The sequence below is a fragment of the Notolepis coatsorum genome, assembly GCF_963971535.1.
Source record: "Notolepis coatsorum genome assembly, chromosome: 3".
Lineage (NCBI taxonomy): Eukaryota > Metazoa > Chordata > Actinopteri > Aulopiformes > Paralepididae > Notolepis > Notolepis coatsorum.
Genome location: NC_140167.1, coordinates 124,701,776 through 124,725,591, shown reverse-complemented (window position 1 = coordinate 124,725,591; position 23,816 = coordinate 124,701,776). Strand labels below are relative to the sequence as shown.

Genomic DNA, 23,816 nt, shown 5'->3' with positions numbered 1-23,816 from the left:
AGTGTGTAGCAGAGTGTTAGGCTGCGGTTACATTATAGCCAAAACTATTTGTTTCATTTCGCTTTTCAGAACGCTGCGTATTGGCAGGCAAGTTAGACGTTGTTTTGTCTCGTGAGCACAGAGTGATGTATATACATGTAGTACAATGCCAAAGCAGTAGGTGGCGATGTAGCTCAAACATGAAGGCCATTTTCAACCAATCAGAAAGGTTGAACGCGTCACTCCACGTCCTGCTCAGTCAAAACAGAAAACCACCATCTTTAAATACCTCGCGTGAGCCATTTAGCAACATAGCATTTATTTTTCAGCAAGAAACAAAGTGCAATAAACAAAAAAGGATACATTCACTGTGTGTTCTGCCTCATTTGTTGATGAAACAAAACCAACATCAACCACCAAGAGCGGAGAGTTTAGTCTCACGAAAAGATAGCTGATGTTGTTAGCTACATGCTAATGTGATTGACATATCCCATTTATATAGTTAGCATTGAGGCTATCGAGGCTATCGTACATTAACGTAGTAACGTTAACGGATTTAACAGATTGCAGAATGGGTACAATACAATACGGCTCAATACAAACAATTGTTAAGGGGATGCAGACTGTTGTAGTTTGGAATGATCTAATCAATTATGGCGAAATTAAAAGCAAGTACAAAATCAATCTCTGACAGTGTCTGGGAGGATGGAGTCAAATGGTTATCCATCTGCTCAGTTATAAAGCACATGAATAAGCAATCTGAGGAGGATGCAGCTGATATCCTGTATAGCCTCCCCATATGGCTGGTTGGTGTCGGGAGACAGCAAATTATATTAATTATAGCGCGATATTGCAATTGACTCCAAGAAATAGTTCTGATGTTTGGACTAATGGACGGAGTCGAGGTCCAGCCAGGGGAGAATTTGGTGTCGGTCTCTACTGTCAAGTCAAGTTAAGTCAAGAGTTTTATTTGTCACGGCATACAAGTATACAATGAAATGCGGGTGGTCTTGCCTGCAACGATGTGCATAATACAATAGTAATAACATATAATAGAATCCAATATAACGACATTGTGCAATAAAACAAGTAAACAAAGTAGGGCATATCGGTATATGTACATAAGTTATTTACAGAGCATGGTAGGACATGCTAGGTCCTGTGGTAGTGCAATACACTGTTAGCTACGGATGAGGCACTGGGTCTTTCTGTACATGCTATTTTATACAATCTCAGGTTATACTATACTATTCTTAAAGTGACCTTTCCTTAGTGGCCATAAGTGTGGGCGTGTGCAGCATGAGTGTGTGCTTGCTCATGTTAAAGTGGCTGCTAGTGTGTGAGCGTGTACAGTGTGTGTGTCGTGTGTGTGCTCATGTGTGCTTGTGTGTGGAGAGTTCAGTGTTCAAGGCTCTGATGGCCTGGGGGAAGAAGCTGAGCCGAAGTCTCTCTGTCCTAGTAGCTGGTGTTCGCAGGCGTCTGCCTGACCTCAGCAGCATGAACAGGCTGTTGTTGGGGTGGTGAGGGTCTTTCATTATTCTGCAGGCTCTGGATTTGCACCTCTTGTTGTATAGAACCTGCAGGGGTGGTAGTGCAATACCCGTGGTACGGTCGGCTGAGTGCACCACTCTCTGTAGGGCCTTCTTGTCCTGTGCCGTGCTGTTTCCATACCAGGCAGTGATGTTTCCAGTCAAGATGCTCTCTACAGCTCCGGAGTAGAAGGACACTGAACTTCCTTAACTGTCTCAGGTGGTAGAGGCGCTGCTTCGCCTTTTTTACGACTGAGTCTATGTGTGTTGTCCATGTCAGATCCTCTGCGATGTGGACCCCCAGGTACTTAAAGCTGCTCACCCTGTCCACGGTAGCCCCGTTTATCCTCAGTGGTGTGTGTGTCTCCTGCTGTCCTCTCCTATAATCCACGATCAGCTCCTTGGTTTTACCAATGTTCAGGAGCAGGCTGTTGTCCTGGCACCAGCGTTCCAGTACCTCAACCTCCTCCCGGTAGGCCTTCTCGTCGTTGTCCGAGATCAGCCCCACCACCACTGTGTCGTCCACAAACTTCACTATGGAGTTGGAGCTGAACTTGGCCACACAGTCATGTGTGTATAGTGAATACAGCAGGGGGCTCAGAACACAGCCCTGGGGGGACCCGATGCTCAGGGTGATGGTGTTGGATGTCTGACCCCCCACCCTGACCGCCTGGGGCCTTTCACTCAGAAAGTCCAGTATCCAGGCGCTCAGAGCGGAGCTCAGACCCAGCTCGATCAGCTTGACTATGGTGTTGAACGCTGAGCTGTAGTCATGAACAACAGTCTCACATAGCCCCCCTTCTGACGGTCTAGGTGAGAGAGGGTGCTGTGCAGTACTTGGGAGGCCGCATCGTCAGTGGACCTGTTTGGCCTGTATGCAAATTGCATAGGGTCCATATCACTGGGGAGGGAGGCACAAATGTGATCCTTGATCAGCCTCTCGAAACATTTCATGGCCACAGAGGTGAGTGCCACCGGTCTGTAGTCATTGAGACCTGTTGGGGAGGGTTTATTTGGTACCGGGATAATGGTAGACATCTTGAAGCAGGCAGGGACCACTGACTCCTCCAGCGTCCTGTTATTCCATCTGGGCCAGCAGCCTTTCTGGTGTTCACCTGCATAAATGCTCTTCTCACACTGTGTACCGTCAATGAGAGAGCATCCTCGCCCCCCCGCGGATGCCCCCCCCCCTCCACAACAGCCGGCGCGCAAGTGACGTCACTAGCCGGTGAGCTAGCAGCGCCGCTGTTTGCACCAAACCACGGGTAGAAGGTGTTGAGCTGGTCCGCGAGGGAGGCGTCGTCGCTCCCCATTGAGGGGGCGCTGACTTTGTAGTCAGTTATCGTCCTCAGTCCCCGCCATAAGCCTCTTGTGTCATTCTGTGCCATTTGTGCCTCCATCTTGTCAGCATACGTCTTTTTCGCAAGTTTAACAGCCTTGCGCAGAGTGTAGACTGTTGTCTTGTACTCTTCCATGTTTCCTGTCTCTCTGCCCAGGTTGTAGGCAGTGGTGCGAGTTTTCAGAGCTGCTCTGATAGTACTGCGCATGGACGCTGGGCATGAACGGCTCTGTATCTGGCTCACGCAAATTACATGGCACTGTTGTCGGAGAGTTTTCAAAACGAAAACACCCTTTGAGCGGTGCCGCGTTTTCCTGCCAAAACGGCGTTGCCCTTTAACTTGGACATGCAAACGAAATAATTCGAAAATGAAATGTTGTAAGTGTAACCATGGCTTTAGAGAATGAGTTGAGAGCTGAGTGTGTAGCAGAGTGTTTGCATGTGCCTCACACCGTAGTCATCTCCTACAACCCTGCATTTATTACATTTAAACTTTAATTCCTATGGGAATGCAGTCAACAATTTAAACTTTTGGCTCCTAAAACTTTTAGTAAAGTGAAAAGCACACTCTGTATCTCAGTCTGAGTGGGTGGCGGTGGGGGTGTTGATGTCGGGTCCCTTAGATTTAATTTTGCTGCTGCAAGCAAGTTGGGTACGGGTGAGATATAATATTCAGCAAGCTACCCTGGTCTGACTTCCAGAACAGAGATTTAATGAGCCTGGATCACAAGGCTGCTCCAAAGCTACTGATAGCCACGCTACAGTGTGTGCCAGCGCTGTGTCAAGGGAAGACACCCCGGCATAAGGGAGTTATTTTATTGTCTTTGAGATATCGCTCTACAAACAACTGAAATATTAATGGAGTTTCTGTTTCTCCTTCTAATTAATGTTGCATGGTACATTTTAATGGAAGGTAATCAATATTAACCCTTTCACTGCCACACGACAGAAGGTTAAAACCTTTACTATCACACAACACAACCGACGGCTGTCGTGTGGCAGTGAAAGGGTTAAAAGCTGGCAAGGATGCTGATAAAAACAGGTTGGGAACCTGAGGGCAAGGGTGCTGTCTACGAGTGTGTACTTTTGTATGTGTGTATGAGTGTCTATGCATAACTGTGCTTCAGTGCTTGCGGATGTATTGGAATCTATCTGTGTGTGTGTATCTGTGTGGTATTTGTGAGAGTGTGAATTTGTGCGTGTACACTGACGCACACGCGGCATCTGGAAATTGACCAGAAGAATTAATGATACGTCCGTCCGGTGGGACACCCGGGACGCAGGCCAACAGGGGGCGCTGTGGTTCAGCAGGCGTTCTGGAGCGCCTGGCGTGGGCAGTCGGCGCTGTTCTAACTTCCGCTTGTGTCAACTTAAGCCCTGCCAAGGCACAGAGCCACTTACTGTGCCTGTGGCTCGGTGCCTGGGCAGTGGCATTGCACTACAGATACAGACAAAAAGAGGCAATGACACGCCGCTGCTCCACGCAGAGAGTTGGACGCCGTCTCACTGTCAAACGTCTCATCACAGAGGAAGAACCCATGCTACTTATACTTGTGTTATTGTCCCTTAACTCATTGACCGCCAGGGATTAGTCGAGCCCCGTTCTAGCACTGCCACACTTTAAAAGATAGGAGTGCGTCACCTTGTTTGTAGAGCTATAACTATATTCAATATTATAGCTATGGATACAATACTATGGCCCATTTGACATCACCTATCTATCGTTCAATATGTGAAAAATAATTAATTTCTTCATCCATACGTTCCCGTGTTATACCGTGGTGAATATAAGTATGGTTATAGCGTGGTCTGGGGTAATTCCAGAAGGGCTGAGTAATAGCTTTATACGTCAATTCTACTATAAACGTTGCAGTTTCTTGCCTGTACACACTATTATTCCCAAATCAAATCTATATCATAGGTATTATGTTTCATCATGAATGCATGAAAGGGGGGGGGGGGGGGGGGGTCATTTCTGATTCTTTTATTGCCAGTAACGGCACTCGTATTGAACACTAAAAACGCTTATCAGCCCGATCGGTATAAAAGCATTGCACGATCAAGCAAAAATTTACATCAGATAGTCCTTACCTGTGATCGGGAGTATTCCAAACATAATATTCCAATTGTTTGATCGGCATCTGGTACATCCGATGTCCATTTGATCCACTACGTAACATAACCCACCACAACATATGGATCGGGGATATTTGACGTGCTTCAATGCAACCGGGAGAACCGCTAGACTGGCCCGACAAAGAAAAGTGAGCCCGGTGACATTTGACCATTGCACAGGCCAAGATACAAGGTTTCAAAGGATGCTCGATACCGCCGTCTAGCTGGATGCACTTTGGCGATCTCAGACTCATTCCCTATGGTAACACCAAGGTCCCTGGATGAATAATGAATACAAATATCGAAACTATCAAATAACGAGTATACTCGTTGTTGGCGTTCAAGTGTCAGCTCCCAATAACGAGTAAACTCGTTGTTGGCGGGGAATGAGTTAAAAGAACACGCTAACATTTTGGCGGGCATGACCAGTTAGCCTTCGGGAGAGGTGTTAGTTGGACAATGCCTAGGCTAACCGGTCATGTCTGCTTCCAAAATGTTGGCATGATAGCTTTCTACTGAACGCACAGAGAGGAAACTGGTATCTATTTCTTGTCTCTCTCTGGAGAAGACGGTAAGCTAATTTCCCAAAATGTTGCCGTGTTCCTTTAACATGCTGAATATCTTCCCCTACGTTCTTTTAGTCCACTTAAATAATTTGTACGAGTCTGTCCAGCCATGTTTACTCACTTGTGTACGTGGGAAAAACGACTATGAACGCAGACATACACTAGGTATGGTTTATTTTAACGCAGAGAAGATACGTCTGTTTACTTTTCTGATAAATACATCAATGCTAACTCATGTATGTTGGTGCTATGCTGGTAATATGTAGGAACTGTCATCTCGGTCTGGAGATGACCGGATGGCTATGTCATCACATACGGCCCGGACTGGGGTGTGTCTGAGCGCGAGCTATGGCTGGCAGTTGTATGTATATCTGAGAGCATAACAATAAAGTAATCTACTGAAACATGGTGTCAGAAGTGGTCTAGCTTAACACGCTAGAAAGCAAAGCAATTATGGCTGCTTTCGGAAATATCCCCGCTCCGGAGGGCATGCAGATGTCAGGAGATTCTTGCAAAAACTGGGAAATGTTCCGAGCAGAGTTTGAGGACTTTTCTCTAGCAACAGGTCTGACGGAGAAATCCGTGGAGATACAAGCCGCCACGCTGAGAAGAATAATGGGCAGTGAGTGTCGGCATATTTACATGCACAATCTTACACTGACTGTTGACCAGAAAAAGGACCCAGCTGCCATTCTGGGCGCTTTGGAGGACTATTTTAAGCCTGCGAAATACGTTATATACGAGAGGTACATTTTCGGCTGCTGCAAGCAGGAGGCAGACGAGCCGATTGACGGTTTCGTCACCCGGCTGCGAGAGAGAGCGGCTACATGCGAGTACCGTGGGCTACGGGATGAGATGCTATGTGACTGGCTCGTATTGGGCATTTCAAGTGAAGGAACCAGACGCAGGTTGCTCCGGGAACAGGACTTGACATTGCCAGTAGCTGTGGAAATGTGTCGCCTGGCTGAGGTGACTGAGAAACATCTGAGGACGATAGACGGAATACAGATGGACACAATAAATGCAACGGACAAGCAGCGGCAATACAGAGCTCAGGAGAGCTCCACAACGAGACATGAGGTGACAAATTTGCTCATTGACTGTAAATACTGTGGTATTAATCACAAGAGAGGCAGAGATCAGTGCCCAGCATATGGCAAAGCATGCAGGTCCTGTGGTGTTGCAAATCATTTTGCAAAAGTATGCCAGGCAGGGGGCAAAATGAGTAGAGTAAAAAAAGTGCATATCGTAGAGGATACACCACGAGGAGCAGAGGGCTCAGACAACGAAGAACTGATCTATACTGCTGAATGTATTAGCACAGTACAGTCCCAGGGCCTCAAATGGTTTGCAATGCTGCGACTGAATGGCATAAAACAAGCATGTCAGTTGGATTCGGGGGCTACATGCAATGTCATGGGCAGGACAGTAAAGGAGAGACTATCGCCAAATACCCCTTTGCGGCCAAGCACTACAGAACTAAAGCTGTACTCAGGGCAGCTGATGCGATCGCTGGGGCGATATCACACAGACTGTGTCATCAAGGGAGTTAAGCACAGCCTTGTGTTTGAAGTGGTGGAGACTGAACAAAGTCCACTGCTTTCCGGTTCTACGTGTGTGCGTTTAGGGCTCATGACTGTCACTATTCCTGCAGAGCTCAACAAAGTTGATCAGTGCCTTAAGGGACCCTTAACCAAAGAGCAACTACTACGTTCATATGCTGATGTTTTCAACGACCCGGTGGAGTCAGTGCCGGGAGAAGTGCACTTTGAATTGGACCCGAGTGTGACCCCAGTTCAATGTGCACCGAGAAATGTGCCAGTGGCATTAAGGGCACAGGTGAAAACGCAGCTGGAGAAATATGAGAGCGACGGACATATTGCTCGTGTCACTGAGCCGACACCCTGGATAAGCAACATGGTCGTGGTCAACAGAAAAGAAAAGATTCGACCATGCATTGACCCAAAGTTCCTCAATCAGGCACTGAAGAGATCACACTACCTCATGCCGACATTGGAGGACGTGCTCTACAAATTGCCCAAGGCGCGCATATTCACCCTGGTGGATGCCAGGGAGGCATTTCTCCAATGCAAGCTGGATGATGAGAGCAGCTGGAAAACTACGTTCTGGACACCTTGGGGTAGAATGAGGTGGCTGAAACTCCCCTTCGGGGTGTCTGTGGCTCCAGAAGTTTACCAGCGTAAGCAACACGAGCTGCTCGGAGACCTCAGCGGCATCGAGCCAATCGCCGATGATATCCTCGTCGTCGGATGTGGGGACTCTGATATCGAGGCAGAGCGTGACCACGACAGTAAGCTGCTCGCACTGATGGAACGGTGCAGAAAGGTAAAACTCAGGCTCAGCATACCAAAGCTACAGTTCAAACTGAAGGCGGTTCAGTTTCATGGACACATACTGTCCTCACAGGGACTGAGAATAGACCCAGAAAAGACCAGAGCAGTCCTGGACATGCCAACACCCACCGACGCCAAGGCTGTTCAGCGTTTCATCGGTTTCGTGACTTACCTGGCTAAGTTCCTGCCATGGCTGTCTGAGGTGTGTGAGCCACTTCGCCGTCTCCTAGACAAGGACAGTGTGTGGCACTGGCTGCCTAAGCACGACCAAGCTGTACAGGAAATAAAGCGCTTGGTGTCCACCACACCTGTATTAAAATACTATGACATCACCAAACCAGTCACAGTGCAGAGTGACGCCAGCAAGAACGGCCTGGGGTGCTGCATAACGCAGGCGGGACAACCAGTGGCGTTTGCCTCACGTGCACTTACACCAACCGAGCAGAACTACGCTCAAATTGAGAAAGAATGTTTGAGCATTGTTTTTGCATGCCAACGATTCCACCACTACCTGTACGGTAGGGAGACAATCACAGCGGAAACAGATCATAAGCCGTTGATCTCAATCTTCAAAAAGCCGCTGCTCTGTGCCCCAAATCGGCTTCAAAGTATGTTGATGCAGCTCCAAAATTACAACCTGGAAGTCACTTACAAGCCGGGGCCAGAGCTGTATATCAGTGACACTCTAAGCAGAGCAACAACACAGGACAGGGGGTCAGATATGACACACACACAGCACACAGTGTGCGCCATAGAGGGAGAGCAGGCCGCGTTTATGCACGTTGACCAGGCACAACACCTCAACGTTACTGACCACAGGTTCCGCCAGATCCTGCAGTACACAGAGGTTGATGAGAACCTACGGGACATGAAGTCGATCGTGCTGCGGGGGTGGCCGGATATGAAGGAGGACGCACCTCTGAGTGTGAGGGACTATTGGTCCTTCCGTGATGAGATCAACATGCAGAATGGAGTGCTCTACAGGGGGCAATGTGTTATCATACCTAGGGCACTGAGGTTGGAAATGCTGGGCAGAATTCATGCAAGCCACATTGTTTCAAGTTTCAAGTTCAAGTTTCTTTAATAGTTGTCATACAGAAGTACAGAATACTTTTGTACAAAATGCTTCTTACTGTTGCGCTCCAGAGACTGTGCAAGACAAGATAAGTATGAAATAAAAACATAGTAAAATTAGAAGTAAAAAAAGAGGTCACAGTGTTCAGTTTAGACATATGTACAATGTTCGATGCAGAATAGACGTAGTTACCATACAATATACAATACTATATAGTGCAAGGCAGAAATGGAGAAATGGGACGAGGTGCAATTTAGGTACAATTCACAGTAGGTGTACGAGTTGTAGTGCAAATCCTTTATCAATAAATATAAAGTGTAAGTGTGTTTGTGTGATCTAAAGTGTGGAGAGTGGGTGCTGCAGTGTGTTGTTTGTTTGAGTGAGTGTGTGCGTGTGGGTGTGTGTGCTGTGTGCATTTGATGGTTGTTGCATAGTGATTATTGTTCGTTTAGCGATTATTGTTCGTTTAGCAGCCTGATGGCCTGGGGATAGAAGCTTCTTCTGAGTCTTTCTGTGCTCGCCTTAAGACTCCGTTATCGCTTGCCTGACCGCAGCAGTTCAAAGAGGCAGTTGTTCGGGTGGCTCGAGTCCTTAATAATTCTCTTAGCCTTCCCCTTGCACCGCTTGTTGTAAATGTTCTGGAGGGTGGGAAGCCCCCCTCCAATTGTGCGTTCGGCTGAACGTGTCACTCTTTGTAGTCTGCTACGGTCTTGTGCAGTGCTATTCCCAAACCAGGAGGTGATGTTGCCGGTCAGGATGCTCTCTATTGTACATGAGTAGAAGTTCCTAAGGATCTTCTGACTGACTTGGAACTTCCTTAGGCGCCTGAGGAAGTAGAGGCGTTGTCGTGCCTTCTTCACAACACTGTCAATGTGTGTGGTCCATGTCAAGTCCTCGGATATGTGGGCTCCGAGGTACTTGAAACTGTTCACTCTCTCAACCGGTGCCCCGTCGATGCTGAGGGGGCTGTAGTCCTTGACCCCCGACCTCCTGAAGTCCACAATCATCTCTTTTGTTTTGCTGACGTTCAGGGAGAGGCAGTTCTCCTGACACCACTGTGACAGGTTCTCTACCTCTTCCAGGTAGGCCCTTTCGTCGTTGGCAGAGATCAGGCCCACCACTACTGTGTCATCAGCAAATTTGATGATGGTGTTGTTGTTCCGCTGTGCTACGCAGTCATGTGTGTACAGGGAGTAGAGGAGGGGGCTCAGAACACAGCCCTGGGGGGCCCCTATGTTGAGCGTGATGGATGAGGAGGTGCAGTTGCCGGCTCTTACCACCTGGGGTCTGCCCGTCAGGAAGTCCAAGACCCACTGGCACAGGTCATAGTTCAAGCCCAGGTCCCTGAGCTTGGCTATGAGTTTGGAGGGGACTATGGTATTGAATGCTGAGCTGTAGTCGATGAACAGCATTCTCACATAGTTCCCCTGCCTCTTGTCCAGGTGTGATGCTGCTGTGTGCAGCACATGGGCTATGGCGTCCTCCGTGGACCTGTTGGGGCGATATGCAAATTGCAGAGGGTCCAGGTTGATGGGGAGGGAGGAACATTGGTGGGGAGGCGTGCTACAGGCAGGCTAGGGACACGCTATTCTGGCCAAATATGAGAGGGGAAATCAAGGACCACGTGTCCAACTGCCCAGCCTGCAATGAATATGCACGAGCACAGCAAAAGGAGTCAATGATGTCTCACAATATTCCAGAGCGCCCATGGCAGACAGTGAGCATGGACCTCTTTTCCTATGCAGGAAAATACTTTTTGATAATGGTCGATCATTATTCTGATTTCTGGGAGGTTGAGCCACTCCCAGACGTGTCAGCTGACACAATCGTCACTCGTTGCAAAGTCCAGTTTGCTCGTCATGGCCAACCAGACTGTGTGATTTCAGACAATGGGGGGTGCTTTGACTCTGCTAGGTTCAGGATGTTCGCAAACAAATGGGGGTTCACCCATATCACTTCCTCCCCCCACCACCCGCAGGCGAACGGGAAAGCGGAATCGGCAGTCAAGATAGCGAAAGCCTTATGCAAGAGGGCCAAGCTAGATGGCACAGATGTATGGATGGCTATACTGCAGTGGCGCAACACGCCCACTGAGGGGATGGGCAGCAGCCCGGCGCAACGCCTCATGTCACGCAGGCTGAAGTCTTCGCTTCCGGTAGCGCCTAGTCTGCTGCAGCCCTGTGTGACAGTTGGTGTCACTGAGAGACTCAGGCTGAAAAAAGGTGTGGCAAAATTACACTATGACAGGGCAGCCAGGGACCTCCCTGACTTGAACATTGGGGACCAAGTCAGAATGCGTCCGTTGCCTGGCGATCGTACAGGGCGGTGGCGGCTCGGCTCTTGTCTGAAGAGAGTCGCACCACGATCATTCCTCGTTGACGTTGAGGGGACTCTCTACAGGCGTAACAGAGTGGACCTCCGGACGGCAGAACGGGCAGCACAGAGGCGGGAGGGTTGTTTCAACTCCTCAGGATGAGACACTTGAGCAGAATCTGCCCATACCTGACTGTGCAGAAGGCATCACTGAGGCTGGGGAGGAGAGACTGATAGACTGTGGGGGGGGGGCAGACAGGTGAGCCTCACAGCCCACAAACTCACCACTCACCTGCAGCACCGTCAAGCACCGAGAGGCCCGCTGCCCGACTGCGTAGCGGCCGTTGGTCGCGACCACCTGTGAGACTCAATCTGTAGGCCGCAGGCTTCACCGACCCAAGGCTGAAGGCCTATGGACTTTTGGGACTTACTGTTATGTTAAAAAAAAAGAAAAAAAAAAAAAGTCATTGTCATTATGTTGATGTTAAGGAGAAGGAAGGAAAGGAGGAGTCGTTACGCTACTGTTACTCTATCTTTTTTTTTTTTACTTTATTACCAGCTGTTACATTACTGGCTGTTGAGGTGTAATAATTAAGTTCTTTGATTCGATTAAGGTCGTTCAGGTTATTGTGTTTGTTAACTTAACCATTTATAAGAAGGGAGATGTTATGGTGATGTTATTACCCCTCCTGCTGGTAATATGTAGGAACTGTCATCTCGGTCTGGAGACGACCGGGTGGCTACGTCATCACATACGGCCCGGACTGGGGTGTGTCTGTCAGTTGTATGTATATCTGAGAGCATAACAATAAAGTAATCTACTGAAACACAGACAACCTTGTGGTTATTTGTGACAGCATGTATACATGCAATTAAAAGTTATTACCACATTTCCTTTTAAACTAATTTGCCCACAGAGGTCAGTAAAATGTTAGTCATAAGGCACTTTGAGAAGAGCTGTTTTACAGGCTGTGTGACATCCAAGTGTAGAGGTTAGCTTTGTGTAGTGTGTATCTATATATATATTATAAATCTAATCTAGATGTATTGTAAATTTAATAAAATTTTAGGCCCAGCACATGTAAATAAACGAGAGAAAGAAAAGATCTGTCGCAATTTCAACCAAGGTGCATCAACTGGAATGTGCAAAGTGCATGAACAGTTTGTGCTTTTAGTGTTTTATTTTTAATTTTTTTTATTAATGTTTTAGATATTTTAACTGGCTGATGCTGACGCTGATGGAAATTATGTGGACATTTCATTGGTGAGCCTAGGAATGTAACCTGTTTTCCGATTGGTCTGTTGTCAACTGGGGTGCCATTTTCCCTGTGGTGGCCATTTTACATGCGTATTTAAGCTTGATGAAAACGTGTTGGTTTTAATTGTATGAATAAAGAACATTGAAAGACACAGTGGAAAGAATAACTTTCTATGATGTGTCTCTCTGGCTTCAAACCAGAGAGGGACCCATGTTTTCTTGATTAAGTTATGAATTTAAAAGGGCGGCTAGGTGGTGTAGTGGGCAAGGCGCTCGCCACCAATGCAGGAGACGCTGGGTTCGAGCCCAGCTCTCCACATTGCTATCAGCTTGGCTGGTCGTTCATACTAATACAATTGGCAGTATTAGGGGGTGGGAAGCTGATGGGTGGGGATCGGACGTTGTGGACAGCGACTCCTACAGGTCGGTTGGTGCGCCTGCGCAGCAGAATCAGGGAGCGCGGGGGCGGCGTGTCCCTCCCACGCAGACCCCCGACGCTGAGAGATCGCGCTGTGCAGGTGAAAAGATGCGACGGCTGCTTCCTCGAGTACCGGAGGGGACACGTGATGTAAGGCTTCGTCCACATTGCAGCCGGCTTGTGGGAGGCATGGCCTAACAGCGTTCGAGACAGGGGAGGGTAGAATTGGACGATACGAAATTGGGATGGGAGAAAAATATAAAATGGGAGAAAAAGTAGATAAAAAAAAAGTTATGAATTTAACTGAATATGCTTCATTTATGATCTTTAATGTCCGCCATTGGCCAATGAAATATTATGGGAAAACAATGTGTGAACAGAGAATAATGTGTGAACAGTGTGTTATTTCGACCGATCTCTGGGTACGAGAGCATGCAGTCCAGCAGGCGAGGCCGTCTGTACACTGGTAATATTTCATTGCTTACAAGAAGAAGAGACCCTTCTCTTTCTGCTCTCCATGTGCCTCCACTTGGAACCGACAACAGCTGCAGAAGTAATACCTCAAATCTGAGTAATACAAGTTTCCATTAAGCCACTATTGGTGATGTCCTGAGAGGCCGTTTACCTGTGTGAGCTGGATGCTGTCAAAGAGCAGTTGTGTCTCGGCCTGGTCCTTGGTGATGTCGGCGTTGGCGTTCATGCCGAATATCTCCGGAGACGAGTTGAGAGGCAGTGACTTGGTATACTCAATGTAGCTGTTGTACTGCGGGGGGAAGAGGGACGATTTTAACGGAACACCGGGAAACATCCTGACTCATAACGGTCATTGAAAAACAAGTCGACTCCTTAGATCGCTGACATTTATAATAATGACTATGTAAATTAAAGTTCATGAATAAAAGATCACAGTCTTTCGTTGGGGGAGAAAATGCCAAATAAAACCAGGCATACTGCAGATTGCACTTGTGCTCACAAATAAATCAAGTGGCACCGGTGGCAGTGGCCCGCTGTGCCTTGTTACAGACATTTCATCGTCTAATGACTTTTTAAAGGTGCCTCAAAGAAATGCCAAGGACCCGCGATAGTAATTTAATGTTTTATTTAGGATTATTAAAAAAAATATCTAATTGACTTTCTTTCCTTTTATTTTACATACAGTACACAGATTTGCCAAAGGTAAATCAACACATGAAGTCACATGTTCATGATTCAGAGATGTAGAGAATTCATGAGGCTTTCAGTTTGAGTCAATCTCATTCATACTACATTATATATGTTAATCATTCATTATCAGCATGATCTTAAATGCGCACTGACGAGTGACATTGTGCTACAGCACACGTCATTATTAATCCATAATGCATGGAAGTGTGTTTCTGCATAAATGGCTGTTAAATATTACATAACAGTAGCATGCCTTAATGTGTTCAGGTCCATTAGTACCAATGTTGGACAGCTATTTTCTCTTGTCTTATTAATTGATATCCATCTCAACACTAGTCACAAAATAAAGATAAATCGAATCCAGCGAACCCCACTGCGGCGTGAAACCCTGACTGCCTATCTTATCGCAAAAGAATAGTAGAATCCAATTTGGCTAGAACAAAAGGAACTCCAAACCCTGTTCTGGTTCCATAGTCATTCAACTGCCTCGTCTCTGTGACCATTTTATCTTCACGTCAGGACGTCCTAATTGCTGTGATCAAATTCTGTACTCTGTAGTCAAGGATTACAAATTGTAATGAGGAATGGGTGACAGACCAAGTCCACGCTTCCCGCCTCACATCTTTTACAAGTTGATACGGCTGCACGGTTAACGGCTTGTCTGAATCACAGAGATATCGACTTGAGACAATGCTACAATGTTGATTTATTCTTTCCAGTATGTCAGTTTGGATTTGCTTCCAAAGAGACTGTTCGTGTATAGCTATTAGCTAGTGTAGCCAGCAAGCTAGCATTAGTTCACTAATGCATTAAAAAATGCATAGATCACCATAGTGAGACCAAAGACAAAGACACATTTCTCTATAATATTATTATTTGCATGAATGGCTAAAAGTTTAGAATCTTAAAAGGAACACGCCAACATTATGGGAAATGCATGTCTCCTCCAGAGTCAGACAAGAAGATTGATACCAATAACCTTACTGTCATGCACTTGTCCTAATATACTAACCTACACTGTAGCACTCAACACTTTGATGAACATTGTTATTCAGCTGATATAGTTGTACCCTTCCTGCTGTCTTGTTGTACAAAACTTGTAAGTCGCTTTGGATAAAAGCGTCAGCTAAATGACAAAAGGTAAATGTAAATGTAAATTTCCTCTCTGTGCGTTCAGTAGAGAGCTATATGGCTGCAAGCTAGCCTAGCTTAGCACAAATGAATGGAAGTCGATGTGGACCAGCTAGCCTAGCTGTTGGCCAAAAACACCTCTCCCGGAGTTTTAAGCTAGGCTAGTGGTCCATATCCACGTCCATTAATTTGTGCTGTGCTAGGCTAGCTGCACCATCTAGCCAAATGGCACCAAATTTGACACTGCGCAAGTTACAGACACACACACACACACACACACACACACACACACACACACACACACACACACACACACACACACACACACACACACACACACACACACACACACACACACACACACACACACACACACACACACACACACAGTTTTCACAATTACTATTTCAAAATAAAAGCCAATTTAGATCCTTCCATTCGATTTTCTAGCTTTATAAATGGTGTGGATTGTATTAGCCTTCTTGTCGGAACTAACATGTGGGCCAGTTCTGGCCCATGGGCCTGCCATAATAAAACATCTGCTGTAGAGAATAAATGGTAAATGGACTGCATTTATATGGCGTTTTTATCCAAAGCGCTTTACAATTTGTTCCTCACATTTTACCCAAGGACACTTTGACACACTGCGGCCGGGAGGAGTGGGAATCAAACCGGGAACCGCCGGATTACCAGACGACTGTTGCCCCGAATAAGCCTTGTATTCTTACGTCGCCCTCTGCTGGTGCATAATAGAGCCCACTGGGGTCAAATCTGTAGTCCGGGTCCTCAATGACTTTGGGGGTGTAGAAGATGGACAGGATGGATTGAAGCGTCCGTCTGTCCCAGTCATCCGTCACACGTCCTCCGTAGTTACACTCGCCCGTCATGTAGCTGATGGCTTCAAAGGGCGTTTCCTGTCAGGGGCAGGAAATCACACGCGCATCACAAAGGTCGTAAGACCCAATCTCTCTCTCTCTCTCTCTCTCTCTCTCTCTCTCTCTCTCTCTCTCTCTCTCTCTCTCTCTCTCTCTCTCTCTCTCTCTCTCTCTCTCTCTCTCAAAAAACTCTCTAAAAAAATAAAATAAAAAAGAAAGTGAGGTGAACTTTGTATAATGTGCACAAGATTTCAATTTGGGAGACGTTCTTTGAACTTTGCGGTTCAAACAACTTTTGAATAATTGGTCACAGCCACACTGGTAACAGGACCGGTCAGGACTGAGTCCTCTGTGGAAGAGGTGGATAAGGAGGCAGGGGACACTACACCTCTTGACATTTGTGGGATTTCACTTGCAAATGCCGCAGGAGACACTTTGTTACTAAAAGAGAAATGTCAGCGCATTTGGAAAGATGCTCTTGATGGGTTTCCTGGCTGCTTGTTTTGGGAGCTGCAGCAAGGGGATGGATGGGGGGGGGGGGGGGGGGGGGGGGACTCCGTCGGTGGTTTGGGAAATGTCAAGAGGGTGTTGGAATGTGGCTGATGAAAGACACTTGAGTGAAGAGAAACCACTTGTGAATGTCAGAACGCATGATTGTAGGCGTATAGAAGTGCAATATACTTTACAGAAAGGTGAGTGAGTGTGTGTTCATATGTGTGTGTGTGTGTGTGGGAGTGAGAAATACAGAGAGTGAAAGATAGAGAGATTGACTTTATGCAACAGAGATAGAGACAAAGTGATAAGTACGAGAGAAGTGTGTGTGTGTGTGTGTGTGTGTGTGTGTGTGTGTGTGTGTGTGTGTGTGTGTGTGTGTGTGTGTGTGTGTGTGTGTGTGTGTGTGTGTGTGTGTGTGTGTGTGTGTGTGTGTGTGTGTGCATACATTCGCAAATGTAACTATGGGACATACAAAGTAGATCTCATCAATGGCAGTCTCATTTGGGATGCAACAATGCCACCATTCTGCCAAAGGTTTTGGCAGACACCGCCCATGCAGAAAGCTTTATGTGAAAGCCAGCAGTATTCCTGGATGTATTCTACAGTAATTATATACATCACACGTCTGAACAAAATAGATGGTGTAAGGCATGGGAAAACGATATGGAATATGTCATGCAAATCAATCAATCAAACAGCAAGTGCTGTACGGTATATAATATCGGCCCGGCGTCACGTCGTCCGCCCTATCAGGCCATGCCTCTTTTTTGGGGAAACAACATAATAATAATAATAATAATAAATAATTATATAATAATAATAATAATAATAAATAATAATAATAATAATAATAATAATAATAATAATAATAATAATAATATAATAATAATAATAATAATAATAATAATAATAATAATAATAATAATAATAATAATAATAATAATAATAATAATAATAATAATAATAATAATAATAATAATAATAATATATAATAATAATAATAATAATAATAATAATAATAATATCTTAGATTTATATAGCGCGCTATATAACCAAGGCGCTTAACAGGAGAGTCATTTACAAATTTGGTGAAGAGGTGGGTTTTGAGTTGGGATTTGAAAGAGTGCAGGGATGTAGCACTATGGATGTTTGGAGTGAGTGAGTTCCAGAGGGTGGCTGCGGCAACAGAGAGGGCCCTGGGACCAACAGTCCGCAGGTTGGTGGTGGGGATGGAGAGGAGACCGGAGTCAGAGGACAGCAGCCTCCGGGGGGGATGTAGTGATGGAGGAGGTCAGCTAGGTACCGGGGGGCAAGGGAGTGAAGGGATTTGTAGGTGATGAGGAGGATCTTGAAATTGATGCGGGACTTGACTGGAAGCCAGTGGAGGTGGATGTGGATGGGGGTGATGTGGTGCCAGGACTTGGTGCGGGTGAGAACCCTAGCAGCAGAATTTTGGACGTATTGTAGCCTGTTCAGGGCATTACTGGGTAGCCATACGAGAACACCGTTTTCATAGTCGAGATGGGAGGTGACGAAGGCGTGAATGAGAGTCTCTGCTACAGAGTCTGGGAGAAATGGCCGGAGTCTGGAAATGTTCCTGAGATGGAAAAAAGCTGATTTAGTTATTGATTTTATATGGGAATGAAAGGAGAGGGTGGAGTCCAGTATGACACCCAGGTTGCAGACTTCTGGGGAAGGGTGGATTAAGCAGCCATCCACTTCTAGGAGGAGATCTCCAACCTTCCGGAGCAGTGACTGCTTGGCTACAACCATGAGCTCAGTCTTCTTGCTATTTAGCTTCAGGAAATTGGATGACATCCAGGCATTGATGTCAAGGAGGCAGTTGACGAGGTGCTGTGGGGGAGAGGAGTGGAGGGTGAGGTGCTGATGTAGAGCTGAGTGTCATCAGCGTAGGAGTGGAAATTGAGACCATGTTTCCGGATGATGTGACGAAGTATGTAGATTGTGAAGAGGAGTGGACTAAGAACGGAACCATGAGGCACACCTTGGTTGACTGGGGCAGGGGTGGAGGTGGAGTTGCAGATGGAGATGGACTGTTTTCGGTCAGTGAGGTAGGACTCGAACCAGGTGAGAGCAGTCCCAGTAACACCCAGATGGTCAGAGAGGCGGTTGAGGAGAATGGAGTGGGAGACTGTGTCAAAGGCCGCAGATAGATCCAGGAGGATGAGGAGGCTAATGTGAGTGTGACAAGAATCGATGGCAATGAGGAGGTCGTTGGTGACCTTGGTGAGGGCAGTCTCTGTGCAGTGGTGTTCCCTGAAGCCAGATTGAAAGGGTTCATAGAGCTCATGGTTAGACAGGTGTTGGTGCAGTTGGGCGGCCACTGCTCTTTCCAGGATCTTGCTTAGGAAAGGAAAGTTGGAGATCGGCCGGTAATTCACAAGGTCACCTGGGTCCAGACCAGGCTTCTTCAGGATGGGCGTGACAGATGCTGTCTTGAGGCTAGAGGGTACCCTGCCCGATTCCAGGGAGGAATGAATTATTCCCACGATGGTAGGGCACACGGCAGGTAGTGCGGCTTTGACCAGGACTGTGGGTAAGGGGTCAAGGGAGCAGGTGGAGGCCTTGGCCTTGGTGACCAGCTTAGCCACCTGGAGAGCGTCGACAGGTGCAAAGGAGGAGAGGGAGCACTGAGGCTGATTAAGAGCAGGGGGGGTGTAGTGCCCAGCACCCCCACCCCACCACACATTGGATTGTGAGTGGAATGGGGGGGGGGGGGGGGGGAGGGGGCTGAGAGATGGTGGTAGATGAAATCCACTTTTCCCTGAAAGAAGTCCTGGAATTTTGTGGGGAGGTCAGTGGCATCTGAAGGGTGCGGGGTGACAATGGGACAATGGGGGAGAGCAGGCGGTTGATGGTTGTAAAAAGTAGTGTGGGGTGGTTTTGCTGGTTGGTGATGAGGGTGGAGTAGTATAAAGACTTGGCCAAGGCCAAGGCATCCTTATACCGTCCCACATGGTCTTTGTAGGCCTCGCGATGGACAGTGAGGCCGGATTTATTGTGGCGCCTCTCCAGCTGGCGGCCAACAGCTTTCAAGGTGCTGAGTTCAGTGGTGAACCAAGGGACAGGATGGGTGTAGGTGACAGTCCGGGTTATGATGGGGGCAAGAGGGTCCAGGCTGAGAGATAGTGCAGAGTTGTAGTGGGCAACCATATCATCCACCAGGGTGCTGGGGGGAGCTGAAGCCAGGTGTACAGTAGGTGATGGTGCGTGCATCTCGTAGCTTGGGTAGGGAAGCAGGAATAGTGAACAGGACAGTATGGTGGTCAGACACAGCTAGGTCAAGACACTGTATATCAGTTGGGGTTGTACCAGTGGAGCATACAAGATCTAAAGTGTGGCCTAAACGGGAGTAAACATGGGTTAGGACAATTATTTCTTACTGATGTAAAGCACTTTGAACTGCAATCCCCTGTATGAAACGTGCTATACAAATAAAGTTATGATTATTATTATTATCGGTGTCACTAGAACCTGCGTACCTGGTACTGTTCCAGGAACATGTGTAGCTGCTGGACAGAGATGCGCAGGTCCGTCTCGTTGAACTCGTAGGGGATGTTCCAGCCCAGAGGCCCATACTTCTTCCTCTCCTGGGCCATAGCATGGAAGAAACACAGGCCGTACAGGAGCTTCTTGAACACAGCCTGGGGAGGGAACGCATAGACACAGAGACACACACACACACACACAGACACACAGACACACACAAAGACACAGACAGACACACACACATACAGAGACACAGACAAAGACACACACACACAGACACAGACATACACACACAAAGACACAGACAGACACACACACACAGAAAGAGGCAGAGACACACAGACACACACACACACACATTCACGTACAAAGGCACACACAGACAGAAGCAGAGACACAAAATATTGTTATCAAACCACAAAGGGAGGGCACCACGTAAGAGAAACACACGTGATACAGTGGTGGACATTCCTTCTTCCCATGACTTAATCAAAACATGTTTTGAAAATCCCAGTAGGAGTAGGAGTGCATGACTGCACAAAGGACTCCCGCCAGGGTTGGCATGATATCCAGACTCTTTAGAAAACATGCCTCTACCACAGCATGCAGTATGAAGACACACCCTGAACAATAATACAAAACGCACACTGCGCCACCTACTGTACACAGACACCCACAGATAGGGCTGGGTGATACAGGGATATATTCAGGAGAACATAATCATAATGTATACATTAGGGATTTCACAAACTAGCCTTTCCCAGCAAAGCAACATGTATCAAGTACACAGCTTGAGCTACACTATGCTTGCTATTTATGTTCATGTTAGGCAGCATAGAGATTGTCTGAAGGAGTCATCTGCCAGCAAATATATGAGACATCAGAGAACAAATGTATTCACAAAACGGATCACTATTCAATGTTATTGAAGATTCCTGTGACCGTAATCTTTTTTTCATGCATTTCTTTATGACCACAGCCCCTACAGATGCAATTTGCGTTAACGCAAGCGTATTATGCAATTAATGTGTAAAAATCTATTGACAACCCTAATACATATATATATATATATATATATATATATATATATATATATATATATATATATATATATATATATATATATATATATATATATATATATATATATATATATATATATATATATATATATTATAAAGTTATAAACATGATCTGATAACACAGATGCAGATGATGAACAAAATATTTAGGCTGGCACAGAATCACACTCAACAAACTGACCGGCTTGCTGGAGCTGCTGAAGAACTCGGGGTCAGAGACGGGGTCCATGAGGAACGAGCGGGCGATGTTGGCGCGGAGGCCCTTGGGCGCCTCGTTGGTCATCTTGACTCCGTTCTGGAGCACGGCCACTGGGAACGAGGGCACTGGGTAGCTGGTCAGCCACAGTCTGAAGTCTGGGTGGGTGGTGTCTGGGTTCAGCTCCTGTTCAAATACACCGGGACCAAAATTAACCTTATTCTCAGGATTCACATCCAGAGGAAAATCCAATGATACATTTTTATTCTATTTGTTTCACAGAATAAAAAGAGAACACGTTTCGCAAAGGCGCCTCATCGGGTTTGTTTCTGTGTTTATTTCCCTTGACAGTGGCCATAGAGGTCAAGTGCATTAATGGTTTTTATACTGTATAAACCCAGTATAGTATATTGCTGCTGTATGAATGAGACTGCATAATGCGTTTCTTCAATATGTGTGAGGTTAAAAGGGAATGCTTCTCAATTAAGAATCCATATGATACAAGTTATTATTCCTATGAGGACAGTGAAAAGATTATTTGAGAATGTGAACATTTCTCTGTGCCTTGTGGCCAAAATAGGTAACTGCACTGTGTTTAAACAAGGAAGGACAAGAGAAAACAGCAAGAAGATATTTCTTCCACCAAGGTAACTTTGGGCACCATTTTAAGATAAGATAAGATAAGATAAGATATTCCTTTATTGATCCCCTTGGGGAAATTCAGGCATCATAGCAGCATGGGGGGAGGGGGGAGGGGTACAGGTAGTAAAACAAAACAGTATACAGGTAGTAAAAGACAACACAGGCAGTGTAAACAATTTGATCAATATGGTCCATATAATTTACTAACTGACTAGCTGAGGAATATTCACAATGAAATGAGACTAGTCATTTACGGGTTTGCGGCACTGGTTGTTTCACTGTGTTTCTTGCATTGCCTGCTGGGAGGGTTTTCTCTTGTTCCGCTAAAGAAGAGTGAACATGGTGCAGTTTGAATGTCATCACGGTGTAAAATCGCCAGCTGCTCCATAAACTGGGATCATCCCTATGTTCCCCATAAACTCAACAGCAAGCAGGAGGCAGATGTTTTGGACCTACTGACTTTCTTGTTTGTTTTTAATTCCAAAACAGAATGTTCCATGGTCCCCCCGCGGTGCTCTCACAGTCTCTCTCAATGCATTCTCTGTGATGCAGTACCACATGTTACACTCCCCTTTGATATTCAATACATATAATTTAACATCACAAATAGTCATGTCAATATGGAGGCAGAAGCGGGAAGTACTCTTAATAAAGAAAAAGGGAGTCAAAAATAATAAAGTGTATAAATCTTAACATATTGCACTGATCTATACATATTAGAAGTCTCACTGTTGTGAAAACAATGGTTTCTTGTGCTTCAGAACTGTTCTGACATTGACATGAGAACAACAAGGCAAGAAAGACAATCACGCAAGTCAATTTCACGTTGAAACAATGGAGCGCCCGCTGTTGACGGCTCATTTCATGTAGAACCGAGGAACTGCAACAGCGACCACTTCAAAGTGAAATCACGTCAGCCCTTTGTCATCCTACCTTGCTATTCTGAGACGAGCCGCCAGACCCACCCTGAGATCAATGATTATTATTATTATTCCTCAGAATGTAGCGTGGAATGGGGGAGGTGTGGCTGGCACCCGCGAAGCAAACAAAACACAAACATCTTTTCTTTTGAAGTTGTTGTTGCGGTATGAGGTGCACCGCTGTGCTCACTGTCCTATGTTCTTTGTTCTTTTCTTTAAATAAAAACAATGGTCCAACTAATCAGCCTACGTGGTGTGGAGGTCAGGCTCATTATACCTGGGAGCAGGGGTGGGCTTCAATACACTGCCATTCTCTCGCACGCACGCGAGCGCGCACACACACACACACACACACACACACACACACACACACACACACACACACACACACACACACACACACACACACACACACACACACACACACACACACACACACACACACACACACACAGAGGTGAGCTTTCATCATGACAAGTTTCCATCTGCTCCTGGCTTGGACCTTCTTGCCATCTGGGCGACAGTGACTCAGGAGGTAGAGCGGTCGTCTGGTAATCGGAGTCAGGGGCGTAACTTGCGGGGGGGTCCCCGGAAAATGTCCCCCGCATGATTTCAGAATGCAGTATTTGTCCCCCCCATGTTTTTACCCCCAAACCGCTGCAACTGTGACTCGCTAGTCGCTACTACACAGTGCCGGCACTGCAGATTTACCCTACTCTTGGAATTCATTGCCAGATCCTCAAAGTCATACATAGGGGCGCTGTCTCGATAATGCAGTGTTATTAAAGCAGCGTGTAGCCGACGCATGAACCAGTTGGAAGCGTCAACGCGGAACTGGAAATCCGTTGGTAAAGA

General features: G+C 46.4%; 1 protein-coding gene across 1 annotated transcript in view; it reads right to left on the bottom strand.

Annotated features, from left to right (window-relative positions):
* Positions 1–23,816, bottom strand: part of LOC311225992 (dynein axonemal heavy chain 7-like) — a gene marked incomplete at both ends in the record, with an annotated part of 810,419 nt that overhangs the window by 56,190 nt on the left and 730,413 nt on the right. The window contains 4 exon segments of the mRNA XM_084311374.1: positions 13,572–13,709; positions 15,970–16,155; positions 20,115–20,276; positions 21,385–21,585. Of these exon segments, the coding sequence (XP_084167500.1) occupies positions 13,572–13,709; positions 15,970–16,155; positions 20,115–20,276; positions 21,385–21,585 (687 nt within the window).